Source organism: Narcine bancroftii, chromosome 5, assembly GCF_036971445.1.
Source record: "Narcine bancroftii isolate sNarBan1 chromosome 5, sNarBan1.hap1, whole genome shotgun sequence".
NCBI classification, from domain to species: Eukaryota; Metazoa; Chordata; class Chondrichthyes; order Torpediniformes; family Narcinidae; genus Narcine; species Narcine bancroftii.
The window spans coordinates 39,210,125-39,228,908 of NC_091473.1; the positions used below are offsets into that span (position 1 = coordinate 39,210,125).

An 18,784-nucleotide genomic window follows, 5' to 3' on the forward strand; every position below is an offset into this window, starting at 1 on the left:
TGTCTCCAATGCACATTGAAAGACTGGCTGAGTTGCTCCAGCCTATCAATGTGTTTTTATTACAATCACAGCATCCACGGACTTTTGAGTTTCATTAAATCTTCCAGTGCCTTTCTAAAACACCTGCTTTAACCATATACCATTTAAAAGGCAAAAGACAATGCAAAAATGTAAAGTAATTTGAAAAAAATATATAAGTACTGTAGTCTTTAAATATGTAAAGTTCACTTTATTCAGGTAATTCCCGTAACTTATGAAATTTAAATTTGAACCCCGGTCGCTAGTGTAATATTGTGCTAACTGTGCCACTGACATAATTAACTGCCCAGCCTGAAGTTAACAGAAAAAGCCTTACTAATCTACAAATAATGATAAAGACTCTTACTAGAGAGACAGTTTGGGAGAGTCGCTCCAGCGGCAAGTGACATCGGCCGGCTCTTCATCCTTGGTGCCGCCATTTCATTCCAACGCATCTTTTCCACCTTCCTCGCACTGACAACACTGCTCACTTCCATCCAAGTGTTCCAGTCAGGCCCTCGGCCTGCCTTCCTCACACTGACAACCCGTCTCACTTCCACACAAGTGGCAACAGCGAAAAGAATGTGTGTGCATTGAGGGGCATTGGTAGTTCAGTGGGACAAACCTACGCCTATTCAACAAAGTCTGAGGTCTCCCCTGTGGGATCCATCTGCCCCAGACTTATTTATTGGAATTTATTTATTCATGTCCTTAATTTTTTTGGCTGTTTGTTTGAGTTTCCAGTGATTGAATTCCAGATGATGGGGATTCTATTATATACAGTTAGCAAGAAGTAGAAATTTTGCCTGGCCTGCAGCAAATGAATCTCAGGGTTATTTGTGATGTCAGGTTTATTCTCTGACAATAAATCTGAACTTTGAAACAGACAGGCTAAAATCCATGAAAGTAAACCTAGGTGTTTGGTGCCGCACAGAGTGAGATTATTTCGCTGTATCAACTCTCTCGTCCTCTGAGTGCTTTTAAAATGTAGCAACAAGATCATTCATCTGACTTGATGTATAATCAGTTAGCCATTTTTCTCTTTGCTGGACGTCAGCACAATTGTCCTCTTTAACTTAAGACCTTACAGTATAAGTGAAGCTAAACTTGTGAGTAGGAATCGTCAACGTCTCTGACTGAAGGTGTGCCGTTCTCCATCTTGAAGTACACAAAGTACTTGTTTGACTCTGCATTCAGAAGCCAAGCACTTGCTTACTTTGAGACAGCAAGAAGCAGCTGTGGATAGACAACGTGAAAGAAGATCCTGGGATGTCCCACAGCCCCCATTATTAGCTCTTACACTTGCATAGCTGAGTGTGGAATAGGGAGAAAAGGGCGTTCCAAATCCTTGGGAAGATTTGAGGTGATAAAGCATGGATCATTGAAAGAAAGAAAGGATTTCTTGCCTTCAAGCTCAGCTCAGATACATCTGGGGCCCTGCAGAGGGACCCCACCTTTAGATGAGATGTCAAGAGTTAACATTCCTAATGTCTCAATGTGCTATGAGAGAGCTCTGGCAACTGATAGGTAGTGAGGCAATTTTGTGATATTGTTTGTCTTGTTGACACCATTTTCCAACTTGAAGGAGGAAGTGTTTGCATATGGCCTCACTTGCCTAATTTTAACTCTACTACTTCCAGTCTTTAGGTATAAATTTTGAGATAGTCAAATGGATTGAACATTGGCTGAAAGGGAGAGGCCAGAGAGTGGTAGTGGATAATTGTCTGTCAGGTTGGAGGCCGGTGACCAGTGGTGTGCCTCAGGGATCTGTATTGGGCCCATTGTTGTTCATTATATACATTAATGATCTAGATGATGGGGTGGTAAATTGGATTAGTAAATATGCAGACGATACTAAGATAGGTGGAATAGTGGATAATGAAGAAGGTTTTCAAGGATTGCAGAGGGATTTGGGCTGCTTAGAAAAGTGGGCTGAAAAATGGCAGATGGAATTTAATGCTGATAAGTGTGAGGTGCTTCATTTTGGTAAGAAGAATCAGAACAGGACATACGTGGTAAATGGGAGAGCATTGATGAATACAGAAGAGCAGAAAGATTTAGGAGTAACGGTACATCGTTCCATGAAGGTAGAAACTCACGTGAATAGGGTGGTGAAGAAGGCTTTTAGTATGCTGGCCTTTATCAATCATTGCATGGAATATAGGAGTTGGGAGGTGATGTTGAGATTGTATAATTTGGAGTTCTGTGTGCAGTTCTGGTCGCCTAATTATAGGAAGGATATAAACAGAGTGGAGAGAGTGCAGAGAAGGTTTACCAGAATGTTACCTGGCTTTAAGCATCTAGAGTATAGGGAGAGATTGGACAGATTAGGTCTTTATTCTTTGGAGCGTAGAAGGTTGAGAGGGGATTTGATAGAAGTATTTAAGATTATGAAAGGGATAGACAGAGTGGATGTGGATAGACTATTTCTGTTAAGAGGAGGAAAGATTAAAACAAGAGGACATGAGTTAAGAATTAAGGGGCAGAGGTTTAGAGGTAACATGAGGGGGAACTTCTTTACTCAGAGAGTGGTAGACGTGTGGAATGAGCTTCCGGGAGAAATCGTGGTGGCGGAGTCAATTGTATTATTTAAGAAAAGGTTGGACAGGTATATGGATGAGAAGAAGATGGAGGGTTATGGGCATTGTGCAGGGAGGTGGGACTAGAGAGGGGTGTTTGGTTCGGTGCGGACTTGAAGGGCCTAATGGCCTGTTTCCGTGCTGTAAATTGTTATGTTGTGTTAACTCTGATCATTTGGCACTTTTAATATTCAATCAGCAGCTAGAGCAAGGCTAGCGAAGACATTGCTGTGTCTGCTGCTTCACAGGACAAAGTAACAATACCGAATGCTGGAAGTTCAGGCTACAGGTGTGAAGAGAGACTAAGAAAAGTAGAGGGGAAAACAAGTGTTGAGAAAGATAAATGGGTTGAGAGGAGAAGAGAGGAAAAGGAATTGTTTGTAGCCTGTTGGGAGCAAGGAGAGATATAGGTGCTGGATGAGTGATGGTGATAAAGGTCAGGGGAGGTGTCAGCAGGAGAAGAGGAATGGCAATGCAGGCTGGCTGGAGGGGATAAAAGTTGCTGGAATGTCAGAAGCCAATGTATAAGTCATGATGTAGCAGATGCGTAGAACAAACAGTATAGCACAGGAATTGGGCATTTGGTCTGTGCTGAACATGATGCTAATTTAAACTCCACATGTGTGCAGATGGTCTACATCCCTCCATTCCCTTCCAGTTCATGTGTCTTCTGTATATTCCTCTTAAGCAGTACTGTTGTTCGACCACTACCCTGGCAGCATGTTCCAGAAACTTACCACTCTGTATGTGAAATAAAAGTCCATCGTAATCTCATTTGAACTTTCCTTCTCTCACCTTAACTCTCTGCCCTTTAGTATTTGACATTTCCACCCTGGAAAAAAACCCAGACTATCCAAATATATTCATATAAAAACACAATGCTGGAGAATCGCAGCAGAATATTCCTATCAGGTCACCCATCAGACTCCAACACACTAGAGAAAATAATCCAAGTTTGTTCAACCTCTCCTTTGAGTTGATGCTTGCTAACCCAGGCAATAACCTTGAGAAACTCATCTGCACACTCTTTAAAGCCTCCACATCGTTCCTGTCATTCGGCAGAACTGCACACATTATTCCAAGTATGACACCACTAAAGTTTTGTACAACGGCGTTGTGATTTCCTAACTTGAGTGTTCAGCACCACAACTGGTGAAGGACACTCCTTCTTTACCAACCTCTCCCCTTGTGTTGTCAGGGGAGGTGTCAACAGGCCAAGTCAAGGCCTGAGACAAGGAGCAGAAGTTCATTCAATCGCAAGGAAATTCAGCAGCGAATTTGTTGAGGATTGAACGGGGGGAACACTTGAAATAATCCAGTATCTGATACCATAGATATCCAACAATAAAATATCTCCGCTGAGGAAATGTGAAGATGGTTGAAACTTAGTTAATTGTGTCCAAAACTTTTACCATGATATAGTGTAACCTTTTGGTAGGTGACTGATGTGAAACCCTGTTTCAAGAAGCAACATCTGTTTTAAACGCTGTTTTTGCTCTCACTCCAGAGATCTGAGCAGAAAATCTCAAACTAATACGCCAATGTAGGACTGAAGGAGCCCAAGGTAGAAATTTGAAATGAACCATTAAACCAAAGATTTGCCTGCTGCCTCAGGTGAATGTAAAAGAGTCCATGGCACATGTTACAAGATCAGGAGAGGTATCCATGGTATTCCTAACAAACATGGATTATCTGCCAGGATCTTGGTGCTTTCTGTGGGATGTTGCTATACAAAACTTGGCAGAGACCTTCCCTATGTTACATCAGCGTCAGCACTGCAGAAGTACTCCTTTGATTATAAAACACTTTTCGGATGTACTGAGGTGGTGAAATGCATGCCATTCTTTTTTTTTGCGCTCAGTAGGATCAAGAGGAATAATAATCAATTAGACAGATGGCACATGGGTGAACAGTCTCATGTTTGACTCCAGCGACCTAGAATGTCCTGCAGGAAGCATCCTATAGGGCTCCTAGTTTTCAGTTGCTATAGATGGTGTCTTTCACCTTCATCATCTCCACCATTACATCTCTGAATATTAAAGTTGTTCTGAATGCAACAATACATTTGAAAACTTGGCAGGAGCTTATTGTAGCACACCCCCACATCTGTCCGACCAAGTACTACTTCATCATTTTCCAGTGCATTGAGTCAGTGAATGGATTTGGTTGTATTTCCAGTGAAAATCCCCTGTGGTGACAATCTGCAGCCCACAGATTTTTAGCATCGTACAAGTATTGCAAAATTCTGAATAAATACCTCCTTTATTTAAATATTTAAGATTCCTTCCTGCAAACTCTTATGCATTTGCCTAAAATAGGTGAGGGCTACATTATGCAGTACTTTTTCCCGTATCCAAAGTACAAAAAAGATCCAAACCCCAAACTTTTTTGCAGCACTGACATGACGTCACAAGTTGAAAAATGTTCATCACCCGACTTGCCCACGTGGGGCTCTGATGCTCTGTGGGCGCCATTTTGATAACAACAGAGCTCTCGTGTGCTGTACAAAGATATAGTTGAAAATGGCAAAAAGGTCTGCAGATAGCACTATGGATGTCAGTGAAAAGAAAAAGAGCAAGTGTTTATGTTTGTCTATAGAACAGAAAGTTAAATTGTTGGTGAAACTGGACAGTGATGTAAGTGTGTGACGTCTTACAGAAGAGAATGGTGGTGCGTATTAAGCATTATTTCATGGTCAAAGAGCCTGACGTGGTTTTTTGTTGTTGTTTAATCGCTGATGTAAGTATTCTGCTGATGTTCTGATAACCCAATAACAAAAATGTCCTAAGCTTTTCGGAAACAGGGAAACGTACTGTAGTATGCAAATATGTATCCCCTTCACTATGGTTGGTATCTTAATGAGGATCCTTTCTTTTGAAGAGAGTTTTACATTTTATTCTCTCCCCTACAGTGAAGGCAGATACTTTCAACTCGTATTCTTTGTTCATTTCAAGCCAGTAACATCAACTGCCTTGATTGAAAAACGTATCATAATACTCATATCACATTCTGAGTTATGTCACTGGGTCTCAGTAAACTTGCTTCAGATTTCATCTGAAATAAAAATAGAAAATGCTGGAATATTCCACTGGTCAGATGGTGTGTGTGTGTGTGAACAGAGGAATGGATTAATGTTTCACGTTAATGACTTGCATCTGGTGAATGCTGCTAAACCTGAAACATTCACTCTCCTTCCCTTTTCATCATTCTCTGTCTTGATTTCAAGTGGCCAACATATGCATTTTCCTTTTGCTTTAAAGTTTTATCTGTGTGTGAGTTCTAATTTACCCCAATACTCTGCCAGGTTTTACAATAGTACACTGCTTTGACAAAAATAAAAACAAAGCTGGAGAAACATAATGCAAGTCAAACAAAGACCTAACCCACATTTAGGGCTTAAGCCCTTCATCAAGGTGTATGAATTGCTTTGACAATTTGAACAAGATATCTGTGCTGCTCAAATCTTTGACTGCTTGTGTATCCCCTGTTTGAACTACTGCACCATTACCAACCATACTTCAGCTGATTAGGCCCTTCGGCCTCAAATTCCCTCCACCCTGCACCTCCTCTTCCCTTTTCTCTTTCCCACTTCAAATCTCATCCATTCTTCTATATGTGACTTGGTGTCAAATTTTTGCTTGCTTGTTTACTTCTGAAAAGCCTGGGATGTTAAATTGTATGAAAGACTTTGTCTCAAGCCTTGCTGTACTTAATCATTGTACTCTACGTTGTGCCATTGTATGTTCTATTTTTAATGATGAAATATTCAATACAGTACATTTCCCCGTATTCAAAATGCTTGGGACCAGACGTTGTTTGATTTTTGGGTTTTTTTTGTTATTGGGACAAAACCGAAGAAAAATAAAATAGCACAGTTGCCTCAGCTGCCGCTGGTCCCCGACACCTCCCCACTGCCACTTGTCCCCAGCACCTTCCCACTGCTTCAACCTGAGGTCCCCACTCCTGCCATGGAGGCCTCCACTCCTGCCATGGAGGCCATTCTCCTTGATGACATCAATGACCACTTGTGGCGGGAAGACAGCAGCACGCAGTTTGTAAACCCAAGTGCAGCGGAGGGTAAAGACGAAATAGAAAGAGAGAGGGGAGAGAGTTTACCTGAAATAGGGCAATCGGCGTTTCTGCCCTTTGGTTTAAGGGCTGACCCTTACACCTAATTTCTCCATGTGCGCTGCCTGAGCTGCCGACTTCCTCCAGTCACTTACTGGTGACTCAAGATTCCAGCCTGCTTCTCTGAGCCGACACCCAGCTGTTCAGCAACTGTCTTCCCAGCTGTTTCTGAGCTCTTTTGGTATGAAACTGGCGCCAATAGAGTGCCAAAGCTTTAAATGGGCAAGTCGGGTGATAAATTTTTTTAAACTTGTGACTTCATGTCGGCACAAAAAAAAAGTTCAGTTTTTGTGTCTTTTTGGTATTCATAACTTTGGATATTGGGAAATGTCCTGTAATAATTGTCTGTAAACATAGTGGCAATTTGTGGATTAAATTGCAACATTACATCCTGATCAGATTTTCTACTTATAGCTATCAATTGTGACCAGTGACGATCTGTTTTATAGCTAGCAAAATGTCCATTTTCTTCTTCATCTTTGCACATTTGAACATTTCAACATTCTGTTTATAATAGAGCGAACAAGGGCAAAGGCAAATAAATATAGACTACAAATAGTTCTGTGTAAACTATCTTTTAAAAAAATGTTCAAGCTGTAAATTGGAACACTGGTCACATTTGATTGCTATAATATTGACAGAAAACCTAATCAGGATGTAATGTTGATGCTGTTTAATCCACAAGTTGCCAGTGTGGCAGCTTCATCAATGAAGACAACATTTATCTGCTGCCACTGAAGGCAGATTCACAAATAGGAGAGGGAGGGAAGGAAGAGTTCAACTCAGTGGTGTAAAATGAGCCAAAGATTTGGATCAGCCAAGAAGTGGACCAGTATTCAGGTTCAGAATCAGAATTTATTGTCGTGAACAAATCCTGATATTTGGCGTTATAACCATCTTACAATATGAATATAAATAAATAGACATAACAGTGCATGAAAAGTAAGGCTGTTTCTTTGGCTCATTGATTTTTTGGGAATCCGAGGGCAGCGGGGAAGAAGCTGTCCTTGTACCACTGAGTATTCAACTTTAGGCTCCTGTACCTTTTCCCCGATGGTAGCAGAGTGAAGAGGGCATGGCCTGGGTGGTGGGGGGGTCTTTGAATATAGAGGCTGCTTTTTTTTTAAAGACCTGCCTCATGGAGACGTCCTTGATGGAGTGAAGTCTGGTGCAGCAGGCCAAGTTAACAGCCCTCCGGAGTTTGTTCTTTTCCTGAGAGTTAGCGTCTCCATACCAGGCAGTGACGCAACCAGCCAGAACGCTCTCCATGGTACACTGGTAGAAATGTTCAAAAGTCTTCAGTGACATACCAAATCTCCTCAGACACCTCACAAAATATAGCCTCTGGAGAGCCTACTTTGATTGCTCCAACATGGTTGTTCTAGGACAGATCCTTGGAGATTTTGAAACCCAGGAATTTGAAGTTCTTGACCCTCTCCACCACAGAGCCCTCGTGTTCCCCTGACTTCCTTCTGAAGTCTACAGTAATCTCCTTCGATTTGCAAACATTAAGGTTGTTGTCATTACCATTCAATGAGCTGATCTATCTCCCTCCTGTATGCTTTCTTATTGTTGTTTGTCATTCTACAACTACTGCTGCAATATGAAGCCTTTGTCCAAAAGCATCCTTTCTTTGGTTAAACTTATTTTCTCTGTAACTTAAACCAGAAGCCAGTGACAAGAATTATAATTATTGACAAATACAATGTCATCTATGTTTGGTACAAAGCAACTTTTTTTCCTTTATTTGCCCCTGTGCTCCACAGTTTGAAATTTGTAATCAAACAATACACATGTAATTAAAGTGCAAATTCCAGATTTTATTCAAGGTTATTTGTATACATTTTACTTTGACCATGTAGAAATTACAGCACTTTTTATACATAGTCCTGTCATTTTAGGGCACTATAATGTTTGGGACATTTGGTTTCACAGGTGTTTGTGATGACTGAGAAATGTTTAATTGCTTCATTGGTCCGGGTATAAGTGAGTAAGGTTTGATTCTAAGCTTTTGATCATTTTGAGAGTCTGTAGTTGGCATTTTTTAACATGAGGACAAGAATTGTGCCATTCAAAGTCAAAGACGTCATTATGAAGCTGAAAACAAGAATAAATCTGTAAGGGACATCATCCAAACCTGAGAACTAGCAAAATCAACAGTTTGGAACATTACTAAGCTCACCAGCACACTGTTTCTTCTTAATAATCATAAAGGGACTGGAAGGCCAAGGAAGATCTCCACTGCTGATGACAGAAGAATTCTTATCATCATGAAGAAAAATCCCTAGACAGATCAGAAACATTCTACAGGAGGCAGGTGTAGATGTGTCAATGTAGATGTGTCAGATGACTTCATGGAGGCTACACTGTAAGATGCAACCACTATTTAGTCACAGAAACAGGATGTCCAGATTACAGTTTACCAAAAAGTATTTAAAATAGCCTGCAGAATCCTCAAAAAAGGTCTTGAGGACATATGAGTCTAAGATTAATCTATCAGAGTGATGGCAGGAGCAAGGTGTGGAGGCATAAAGGAAAAGCCCAAGATCCAAACCATATCATCTCATCTGTAAAACATGGTGACAGGGTGGGGTGGGGGTGTTATGGCCTGTGCATGTTTGGCTGCCACATATACTGGCACATTCATCTTCATTGATGATGTAACTGCTGGGCACTGATCTTCATTGATGATGTAATTGCTGATGGCAGCAGCAAAATTAATTCTGAGCTATATAAAAACATCATATCTGCTTAAGTTTGAGCAAATGCTTCCAAACTTATTGGATGATGCTTTATCCTACAACAAGACAATGAACCCAAACAAACTACTAAAGCAACAAAGGAGTTTTTCAAAGTTAAAAACTGGAAAAATTATTGAATGCCAAGTCAGTCACCAGATCTAAATCCAATTGAGCATGTATTGTAATGAAGAAACTTGGGTTATTTTAAACCAACTATGCTTTATTAACTAAAGAACTCACTCAGGACCATGTGGAGGTATCTATCTTGAATCCCCGAGCTGCAAGAAACTCATCTCTAACTCCCTCTAGTGGTCAGGAGTGTCACTAGCACGTTATCATTACACCTTCCATATGATAAAGAAAAAACCTAAGGGAACAAGGCCCCGAAAGAAGCAGGAGCTGAAGATGGCTGCAGTAGAGACCTGGCAGAGTATCACCAGAGAAGATGTAGGCTCTTGGGAGTCACTATCTCGGAAGATCTTTCCTGGAACCAACAAACCAATGGCATCATGAAGAAAGCGTCTACTTCCTCAGGAGTTTGCGGAGGAGCTAGTGGAGTTGTTCAAGTGAACCGGTACGGACTTGAAGGGCCGACATGGCCTATTTCCGTGCTGTAAACAGTTATATGGTTATAAACATCACCTGGTGATGTTTAAAAATCACAAACTTCAAACAGTCATTGCAAGGGATACGCAGCAAAGTACTAAACATTACTACTTTAACATATATATATGCCAAACCAAAATGTATATGAATAACCTTGAATAAAATCTGAAATGTTGCACTTTAATCACATGTGAATTGTTTGATTACAACTTTAAAACTGTGGAGCACAGGGGCAAATAAAGTTTTTTTTTTAAAAAGTGACTTTGTTCCAAAAATTATGGAGGGCCCAGTACAACATACAAGATGGAAACAGGATGTTGGGCCCAATTCATCCAAACTGGCTCATTTGGAAATTTCTTAGATACTATGAGCCTCTCAGCTTCAACGAAGCTTGCACGAACCTGCACTTGGAGTGAAGAAGGTTTTCCCCCTTACCCTGATAGGAGAGAATGTTTCCTGCAGTCTACCCTACCTATATTACTCACAATTTCACATCCATCATGAGCCTTCTTAACCTCCTCATCTCCAGGGAAAGCAACCTTTGCTTCTCTTGTCTCATATAAATGACTTGCTCCATCCCAGGGATTAGATAGCAGGATTCCCACTTGCTGAGAGACCTTCTGAAAGCTTATAGCAATCTGTTTGGAGGATATAGGGGGCATGGGGTAGATTTGTATGCACACTTCAAGGGGAAGAACAAAAAGCCCAAGAAACAAAGCAGAGCTCCTTGTAACCTGGCTAAGCACCCTGCCGTCAGGGAATATGTGTTGTCTCACCATCTCATGGTGAAATGATGTGATATGTTTGGCAACTAATTCAAGATAACTTCCCAATCTCGACTTACATGAAGCCATACCGCCATTGCTGAGAGTCATATTCATTGCATGTACCTGGGTGTGAAAAGGCCCTGCTCACATCCAAGTTTTTAATTGGCTGTCAACACGTTGTACAAGTTCATATTCACTCATCTCAGGAAAGGTGGATATTTATACAGCAGAGATCTTGTGGAAAGATTTCCTAGTCAATAATTTTTTTTTCTTAGTAACCTATCCTTGTTACCGTGTTTACTGTGTCAATGCCAAATCCTACTCTCATCTCCAGCTGGGTCTGAATCACAAGCTGCATGTCAGACGGGCCATGAATTTAACATTTAATGTTCAAATGTGTCCTCACCACATTTACACTACAAAAGGATTCAAATTGGCAGTTTAGGAATCTCAAAACTATGTCTGTTAACAGCAATACATGTTTTGGAACAGGTGCAAAACTGGACTGATATAGTGATGACATCAGATCCAATTTTGCTTCCTTGAGCCTGAAATAACCAGCCCAGGAATTATGTTGTCCCATTTCAGAGTTGACCCTACTGCAGCTCAGGACTCCAGCAGCAGATGGCCAAAATGCTTGCCTGCTTCAGATGGAAAGCAAGACGCAAGAAGCAAGCTTGCTATGGAGGGTGCAGAAAATATTTCCAAGACATTTGCATGAGGTTTCACTCCCATTTTAAGTTTTTGAACTGCAAATTGGAGATTTCTAACAGAAGCCAGAGAGGTCCAGAGAAATCTACTTAGTGAATGAAAAACTGAAATAAAAACACAAGATGTTGGGAAAGAGAATTAGTATCCATGGTTAGAGGAGAGAAACGGTTAACATTTGAATTGATGAAAGGAATCATCATGAAACCTTAATCCTTTTTGTCTCTACAAACCTTGCCTGAACTGCTAAATATTTCCAACATTTTTCTATTTTGACACGCACAAGGAGTTTGGTATAGTTTCAACCCTGTTAACCTGAAATCAGTTACCTCTCTGTTATTGTGTTGCACACCATATTGGATGAAGCCCCAACAATTACAAGGCTGGATAATCTTGAGGAACAGATGCAAATGTCTCTGAACTACAAGTCAAGTCCAACAGCAGACTGCGGAAATCTTGGAATTCCTCTGTAAAATGCTGAGGAATCCACTTATGATGTTGGATGAAAATCCTCATTCATTTGTATGGGGAATCACTGACCAGGAGATTAGCAGATGAACGTGTTGTGCTTTATTTAGTTTTGTTCAATATTTTTCATTATATCTCAATTTTTATTTTTAAGTAGCTTTTAATTAAACTAATAGCTTTTAGATACCTCTGAATCTCGGCATTCTGGGGGAAGGGCCTTAGTGGTGCACCAACTTCAGCCTTTCACTGCCAAAGATACTCACCATGCATTGCCATCCATGTGGATCAAGTGAATGCAGGTAACTATGAGCCATGAATGGTGAGCTAAATCCAGCTTGACTTGGTGCTCTGTCTGTCATGTTTTGTAAACCAAAGAGAAAAAAAAAACAACTTGGACAATTTTTAAAGTCATAATCTCATGTTAGTTTCATTAAATTTCAAAATATCTGATTAGCCCACACTTTTTATCTTTTGTGACACCACTTTTATTTTTATTCTTGTGCTACATGCTGCACTTTTACATGACTATGACTTCCCTGGATAGCATTTTTTGCTGTATCCTGTACATGTGAAAATAACCAATAAATTCAGTTCAATAGACCTTTGAGCTTAACTGAAGCTGGTTAAATACTGAAATGTCCAAAGGAAAATAATATAACTCTTGTATAATTTACATATCATTTGCGATTGCACAAAAGATAGTTCTTTAGAGAAGATTTACTAGGATGTTGCCGGTAATCGAGGAACTGAGTTACAGGGACAGTTTAAACAGATTAGAAGTTTATTCCCTGGCGTGTAGAATAATAACGAGGGGAGATTTGATAGGAGCAGACAAAATAGATGCAAATAAGATTTTTCCTCTGAGAGTAGGTGAGATACAAACTTGAGGACACGGGTTAAGGGTGAAAGGGGAAAGGTCTGGGGGAACAAGATGGGGAACTTCTTCACACAGAGAGTGTTGGGGGTATGGATCGAGCTGCCAGCTGAAGTGAATGTGGGCTCAACTTAAACAGTTAAGAAAAATTTGGACTGGTACTTGGATGGGAGGGGCATGGAGGGCTATGGACTGGGTGCAGGTCAGGGGGACTAGGCAGTGTAATAGTTTGGCATAGACTAGAAAGGCCAAGGGGCCTGTTTCTCTGCTGTGGTTCTATAAAAAGTTTAATTACTACTTTTCAGTAAATGTCTACTTTTGTTGAGGACATTTTAAAATGAAGTGCATGTTAAAGGTGTCATAATTTTGCTTTTTAATGGGCTTCTGAACTGTTTTGTTTTTTTTATTTCTAGGTACTTATGGACAATCGGTAAGAATGTATGGAAAAGATGGAAGAAAAGGTTCTTTGTTCTGGTGCAGGTAATGAAAATTAATACTTTCAAGGGTATTTGACTTGATTACTTTTTGGAATTTATGTACATGAATTAAAAATCAAAATGCCCAGCAAATTATTGCCACACAACTTTGTTATGAATTGAGAAATTCCTTCAAATATTTCCATTGCCTTGTTTTCGTGAAAAATTACATCTCACCAATAGATGATATTTTCTGATCAAATCCTTTGCAGGTTGAAGAGGAAGACTGGATAAAGTGAAACAGATTGCTATAAGCTTTCAGAAGGTCTATAATAATCATTTAAGAAATGTTTCATAGGTCAGATCGCATCTGATAATTGTAAGGACAATTATCCTCAACTATTCGAAGTAATGAGAATTAAAAATTACCACAATGGTGAATTGCATTGTTTTTAAGACAATTAAGATCAGCATTACTGTCTGATAAGCTTTTAATTCCAAAACAATTTAATTGCTTGAGTTTGAGATGAGAGTAACTGTCTGACTGACTCATCAGTACAACATACTGAAATGTATTGAAATTGTTTTTGCAGGTACACAGGTATGTAAGATACATTAATAAATAATAAGTAAAGATTAAATTACCACACGGGAGAATAAAAAGCTAATAAATATAAAAGGATTGATAAGCAATCGCACTAGCAGTTAATGCAAAAGAAATGTCACATTACAATAGTGCAAACAGATCCTTGGTTCTGGCAGAGTGTTCTGATTAGGATAGTATGGAAAGGTTCAAGAGTCTAATATCTGTTTTTAAAAAAAAACCAGTTCTTTAAAATTCAGACTCCCGTACCTTCTGTCTGAAAGTAGCAGCAAGAAAAGAGAGTGACCACATTGTATGATGTTTGCACCCCTCTTGAGTTAGTGCCTCAACATGGATGTCTTGAATAGATTGGTGGTCAGTGCCTATGATGGACTTGGCAGGGTTTGCCACTTCCTGCAGCCTTCTGCATTCTTGGGCACATGAGTTTCCAAACCAGGTTGTGATGCATCCATTCATAATACTTTCTGTTTCTGCCTGCAGAAGTTCGATAGAGTATTTGGCAGCATGCAGACTACATGTCTGTTCTATGTTGTACCATTGGATGTGAAGATGTGATTGGTCATAAAATTGAGCAGAATAAAGTAGGCAATTACAATAAAACACCTGGCAAGTTGGACCTGTGGGGATTGGTAGATGCCGGATAAGTGAATTTTCTGGTTTCTTGAGATTGCGTGTTGCGTGATTGGTGAACTAGGGGGCTCCAATTTTAAATTTTTGCACTTTTTACCTATTTATTTTGCATGATTTTTTTTTTCCCACTTGCTTCTGGATAACTGGAGATTTTACTATATTACATCTTTTTATTTTACAAACTGGATTATGCAGCCAGCTGTATTAAATGTGGCCCAGGCCGACAAGATCTCTTTGTCTCAGTCAGAGGCATGCTTTGTCAGGTAATTCACTTTCCAGAGGGCATGAACCTCTGGCAATAAACTACCCATGATGTGGTATGTATTAAAAGAAACTGACCATTTTCATTCGAGAGTTCCGAAAAGTGTCAGATGAAGAAAATTTTAAATTTACTAATTCACTCTTGTATGACCAGGTTGGAATTCTCAGCTGGGGTTTTAAGGTATTGAAAATGAGATAAAATGTTCTCTTGACACACAAAGTTAGTGATCTACAGTTAATGCTGAACAAATTCTCAGATGCTGCTATGCTCTTTGGCCTGACCATCAACTTGAATAAGACTGAAGTACTCCATCATTCCATGCGAAACACCAAAACCATAGAACCAAAAATCACTTTTGACGACACCCAGCTGACAAATGTAAACAGCTTCAAATACTTGGGGAACATCGTCTCAAGTGATGGGTCTTGGACAAAGAAATTGACTCCAGAATGAGCAAGACCAGCCAGACTCTGGGGAGGCTAAGTACCAGAGTGCTCAATCAGCACCACATCCGCATCTCCACAAAGCTGAAAGTCACAGAGCTGTAGTCGTCCCTTCTCTCCTATATGGATGTGAGACCTAGACTCTGTACCGACGTCACTTCAAAAAACTGGAGAAATTGCACATGTGCTCCTTCTCCTCTATCCTTGGCATCTGTTGGCAAGATTGTGTCTCCAACCTCGAGGTCTTGTAACATGCAAAGTCCACCAGCATTGAGTCCCTGATCATCAATGCTCAGATGCGGTGGGTGGGACACATCATCGACATGGACAACCACCGTATGCCTTGTCATCTGTTCTGTAGTGAACTGAAGATTGGAAGGAGACCTCAAGGTCATCCAGTTGCTAACAGATCCCGCTGGTAAACCCTGTGCTATGAAGTTTTGAAGACAGGCACTGCCAAAAACTAATGCAAAACCATGAACGGCGTCACAAAGCAGCAGCCGTAGTTATTACAGCAATGGACTTCCAGTGACCCCATTGTGCTAGACTTTGCGCTTCCAGACTGGGACTGCAAAGTCACCTTTGTGACCACAGATGAACTGCACAACAACACGTCTTCTTTGAACCAAAGGACAACCAATAAAATAAATATGGAACATTTTGAGTGTCAAAAAAAAGCTTTATGTAGCATTCATTCAGTCCTTTTGATGATGAATTTCAAGGTATGTAATACATAAAGGTTCCCAGGTTGAAATCCCTGCACAAATAGATTAAACAGGAAACTTCAAGATATCTTCACCATAATTCTCTTTTGCAAACACAATACTATGATTATCACTTAAAATTCAGCATGCTGAGCTTTAAGTTTTAATTATATGACTCACACATAATTGCTTGGGTTGGCCATGAGCTTCAGTTCCTAATATGGCACTGCAAGCCACCCTTTTGCAAGTTTGTAACAAGCAAGGTTATATGGCATGCTTTGAGATCATGGTTGGAGAATTGTCTCATTGTCAAGTTTGTGCCATTAATGGAAAAGTAATGCACATCTGTTGTGCTGTTTACAAAACTTTTTCCAAGCTATCCTTTGACTTGTTAATTTTTATGAATAACTTTCTTTGTGTAAAGGTTTGTCAGTTCATTTTCCTTTCGATGTCAGGTGTTTCATTTTTATCATCTTGACCTTATAGTTATATTATGAACCTGCCTTGTCTGTAATGTTACATTTGCTTGCAAAGATTCATTGGCATCATTCTCAAAGCATGGATTGCTAAGAATGACAATACTTCAGGTGAGATATGCTCTAAACCCAGCACTGACATTTCTTATGTGGCTGAACACCACAGAGTTCTGTATGCAGAGTTGTGTGTATTCTGACTGCATCCATCAGGCAGATAACCCCTACCATTTGCCTGATGATCTAATCTAAGGCCCTTTATTAAAGCATACTACATGCTTGGGGCAGCCTTTTGATGAGGAATGGCCAGAAATCGGTCAACTACAGAAGAATATGGAATACGAATTAAACTGAGGGGAGGTAATCATGAGGGACAGTCTGAAAAGATTTGGCATTGCTTGGACAGATTTCTGAAACAGAGATGCTCCGACTGACTGAGTTTTAAAAATTGCAAATTTGAGCCAGTATTTTGAAGGAATATTAATTAGGATTCTGCCTGCCAATTATATGAACAGTATACACTATTGATACTTAAAAGTTGATGGGGCTCTAATTATGTCACCAGGACCTAATGCAGAGGCTATTGCAGACCACACCTGGGGCCTGTCCAGTAGGTGTGCTTGGGCAGCTCGCATCATGGCCTCAGCTTAAAGGAATGCCACATAAAGTGCTGTGATGTATTAAAATATACTGACCTGCTGCCAGATCTGGTAAAACATAGCCTAAATAGGCTGTTGTACTTTCCAGATATGAAGCCAGGCTTGTTTGTAATATCTAATAAGACCATAGGGCATAGGAGCAGAAATAGGCTATTCAACCCATTGAGTCTGCCCCACCATTTAATCATGAGTTGATCCATTTTTCCACTCAGCTCCATGATCCCACCTTCTCCCCATAACCTTTGAACCCCTGGCTAATCAAGAACCTAGTAATCTCTGCCTTAAATGCGCCCAGTGACCTGGCCTCCACATCTGCCTGTGGCAAAAAATTTCATAGATTTACCACAAGTTTAGACGTATCTCTGTTTTAAATGGAAACCCTTCAATCCTGAAGTTGTGCCTTCTCGTCCTGGATTCTCCCACCATAGGAAACAACCTTTCTACATCTACTTTGTCCATGACTTTCAACATTCAAACTGTTTCAATGAGATACCCCAATATTCTCCTAAATTCCAGAGTACAAGTCAAAAGCTGTGAAACATTCCTTCATTCCAAGAATTATCTTTGTGAACCTCCTCTCAACCCTCTCCAATGTCAGCACATCTTTTCTTAAATGAGGAGTCCAAAACTGTTCTCAGTACTCCAAGTGAGGTCTCACCAGTGCCTTATAAACACTCAACATCACATCCCTGCTCTTATATTCTATTCCTCTTGAAATGAATCCATCCCCCCACCTTTTTGTTCAGGCACCTGACGACATTTTGCTCATGCCTTGTTGAAGGGCTCAGGCCCATAATGATGGTGGTTATTCATCTTTTTATCTGCTATATAAAGTACACTGTTTGACCTGCTGAGTTTCTCAAGCATTGTGTTTTTATTTCAATCACTTTCATATTTTACTCCGGCATTGCATTTGTGCTCTTCACCATTGACTCAACATGCAAGTTTACCTTTAGACTCTCCTGCATGCAGACTCTCAGGTCCCTTTCCCTTGGGTATTTTCAATTTTCTACACATTTAGAACATTGTCTGCCCATTTATATTTTCTACCAATTTCTTGACCATACACTTTCCAACTTTGCCAATTTGCTGCCCATTCTCGTAATCTAATTCCTCTGCAGTCACCTTGTTTCCGCAACACCACCTGCCTTTGCGTCATCTGCAAACTTGGCCACGAAGCCATTTATTCCATAATCCAAATCATTAATATGCAACATAAAAAGAAGCGGCCCCAACATTGTCCCCTGTGGAACACCATAAGCAACTGGCAGCCAACTAGAATATGATCCCTGTACCCTGACTCAAGCTTCCTGCCAATCAGCCAATGCTCTATCCATGCTCATATGTTTCCTGTTATATCATGGGCTCTTATCCTGTTAAATAGCCTCATGTGTGCCACTTTGTCAAGGTCCTTCTAAAAATCCAAATGCACATCTCCTTTATCGACCCTGCTTGTCACTTCTTCAAAGAATTCCATTAGGTTTGTCAAGCAAGATTTTCCATGAAAAATAAACCATGTTGGCATTGGCTTGTCATGAGCTTCCTAATAATCTAATGCTCCTAAGATATTTCTTACTAAGTTTCACCTATTGTGTGGCTTTTATTTCAATCTTAAACACTCCCTTCAAATCAGCTGGTCTGATAGAAATTCTAATCCACACAAATCGAAATCCATAAATAATAAAATCTAGCTACACCTGCAAG

The 18,784-nt window shown here is 40.2% G+C and overlaps 1 protein-coding gene across 2 annotated transcripts in view; it reads left to right on the plus strand.

The window, feature by feature from the left end:
- Window positions 1-18,784, plus strand: part of cadpsa (Ca2+-dependent activator protein for secretion a) — a 454,508-nt gene that overhangs the window by 277,952 nt on the left and 157,772 nt on the right. For both annotated transcript variants that reach the window (XM_069937157.1, XM_069937158.1), the window contains exon 9: window positions 13,303-13,369. In XM_069937157.1, the coding sequence (XP_069793258.1) occupies window positions 13,303-13,369 (67 nt within the window). The remainder of the gene's footprint in view (window positions 1-13,302; window positions 13,370-18,784) is intronic.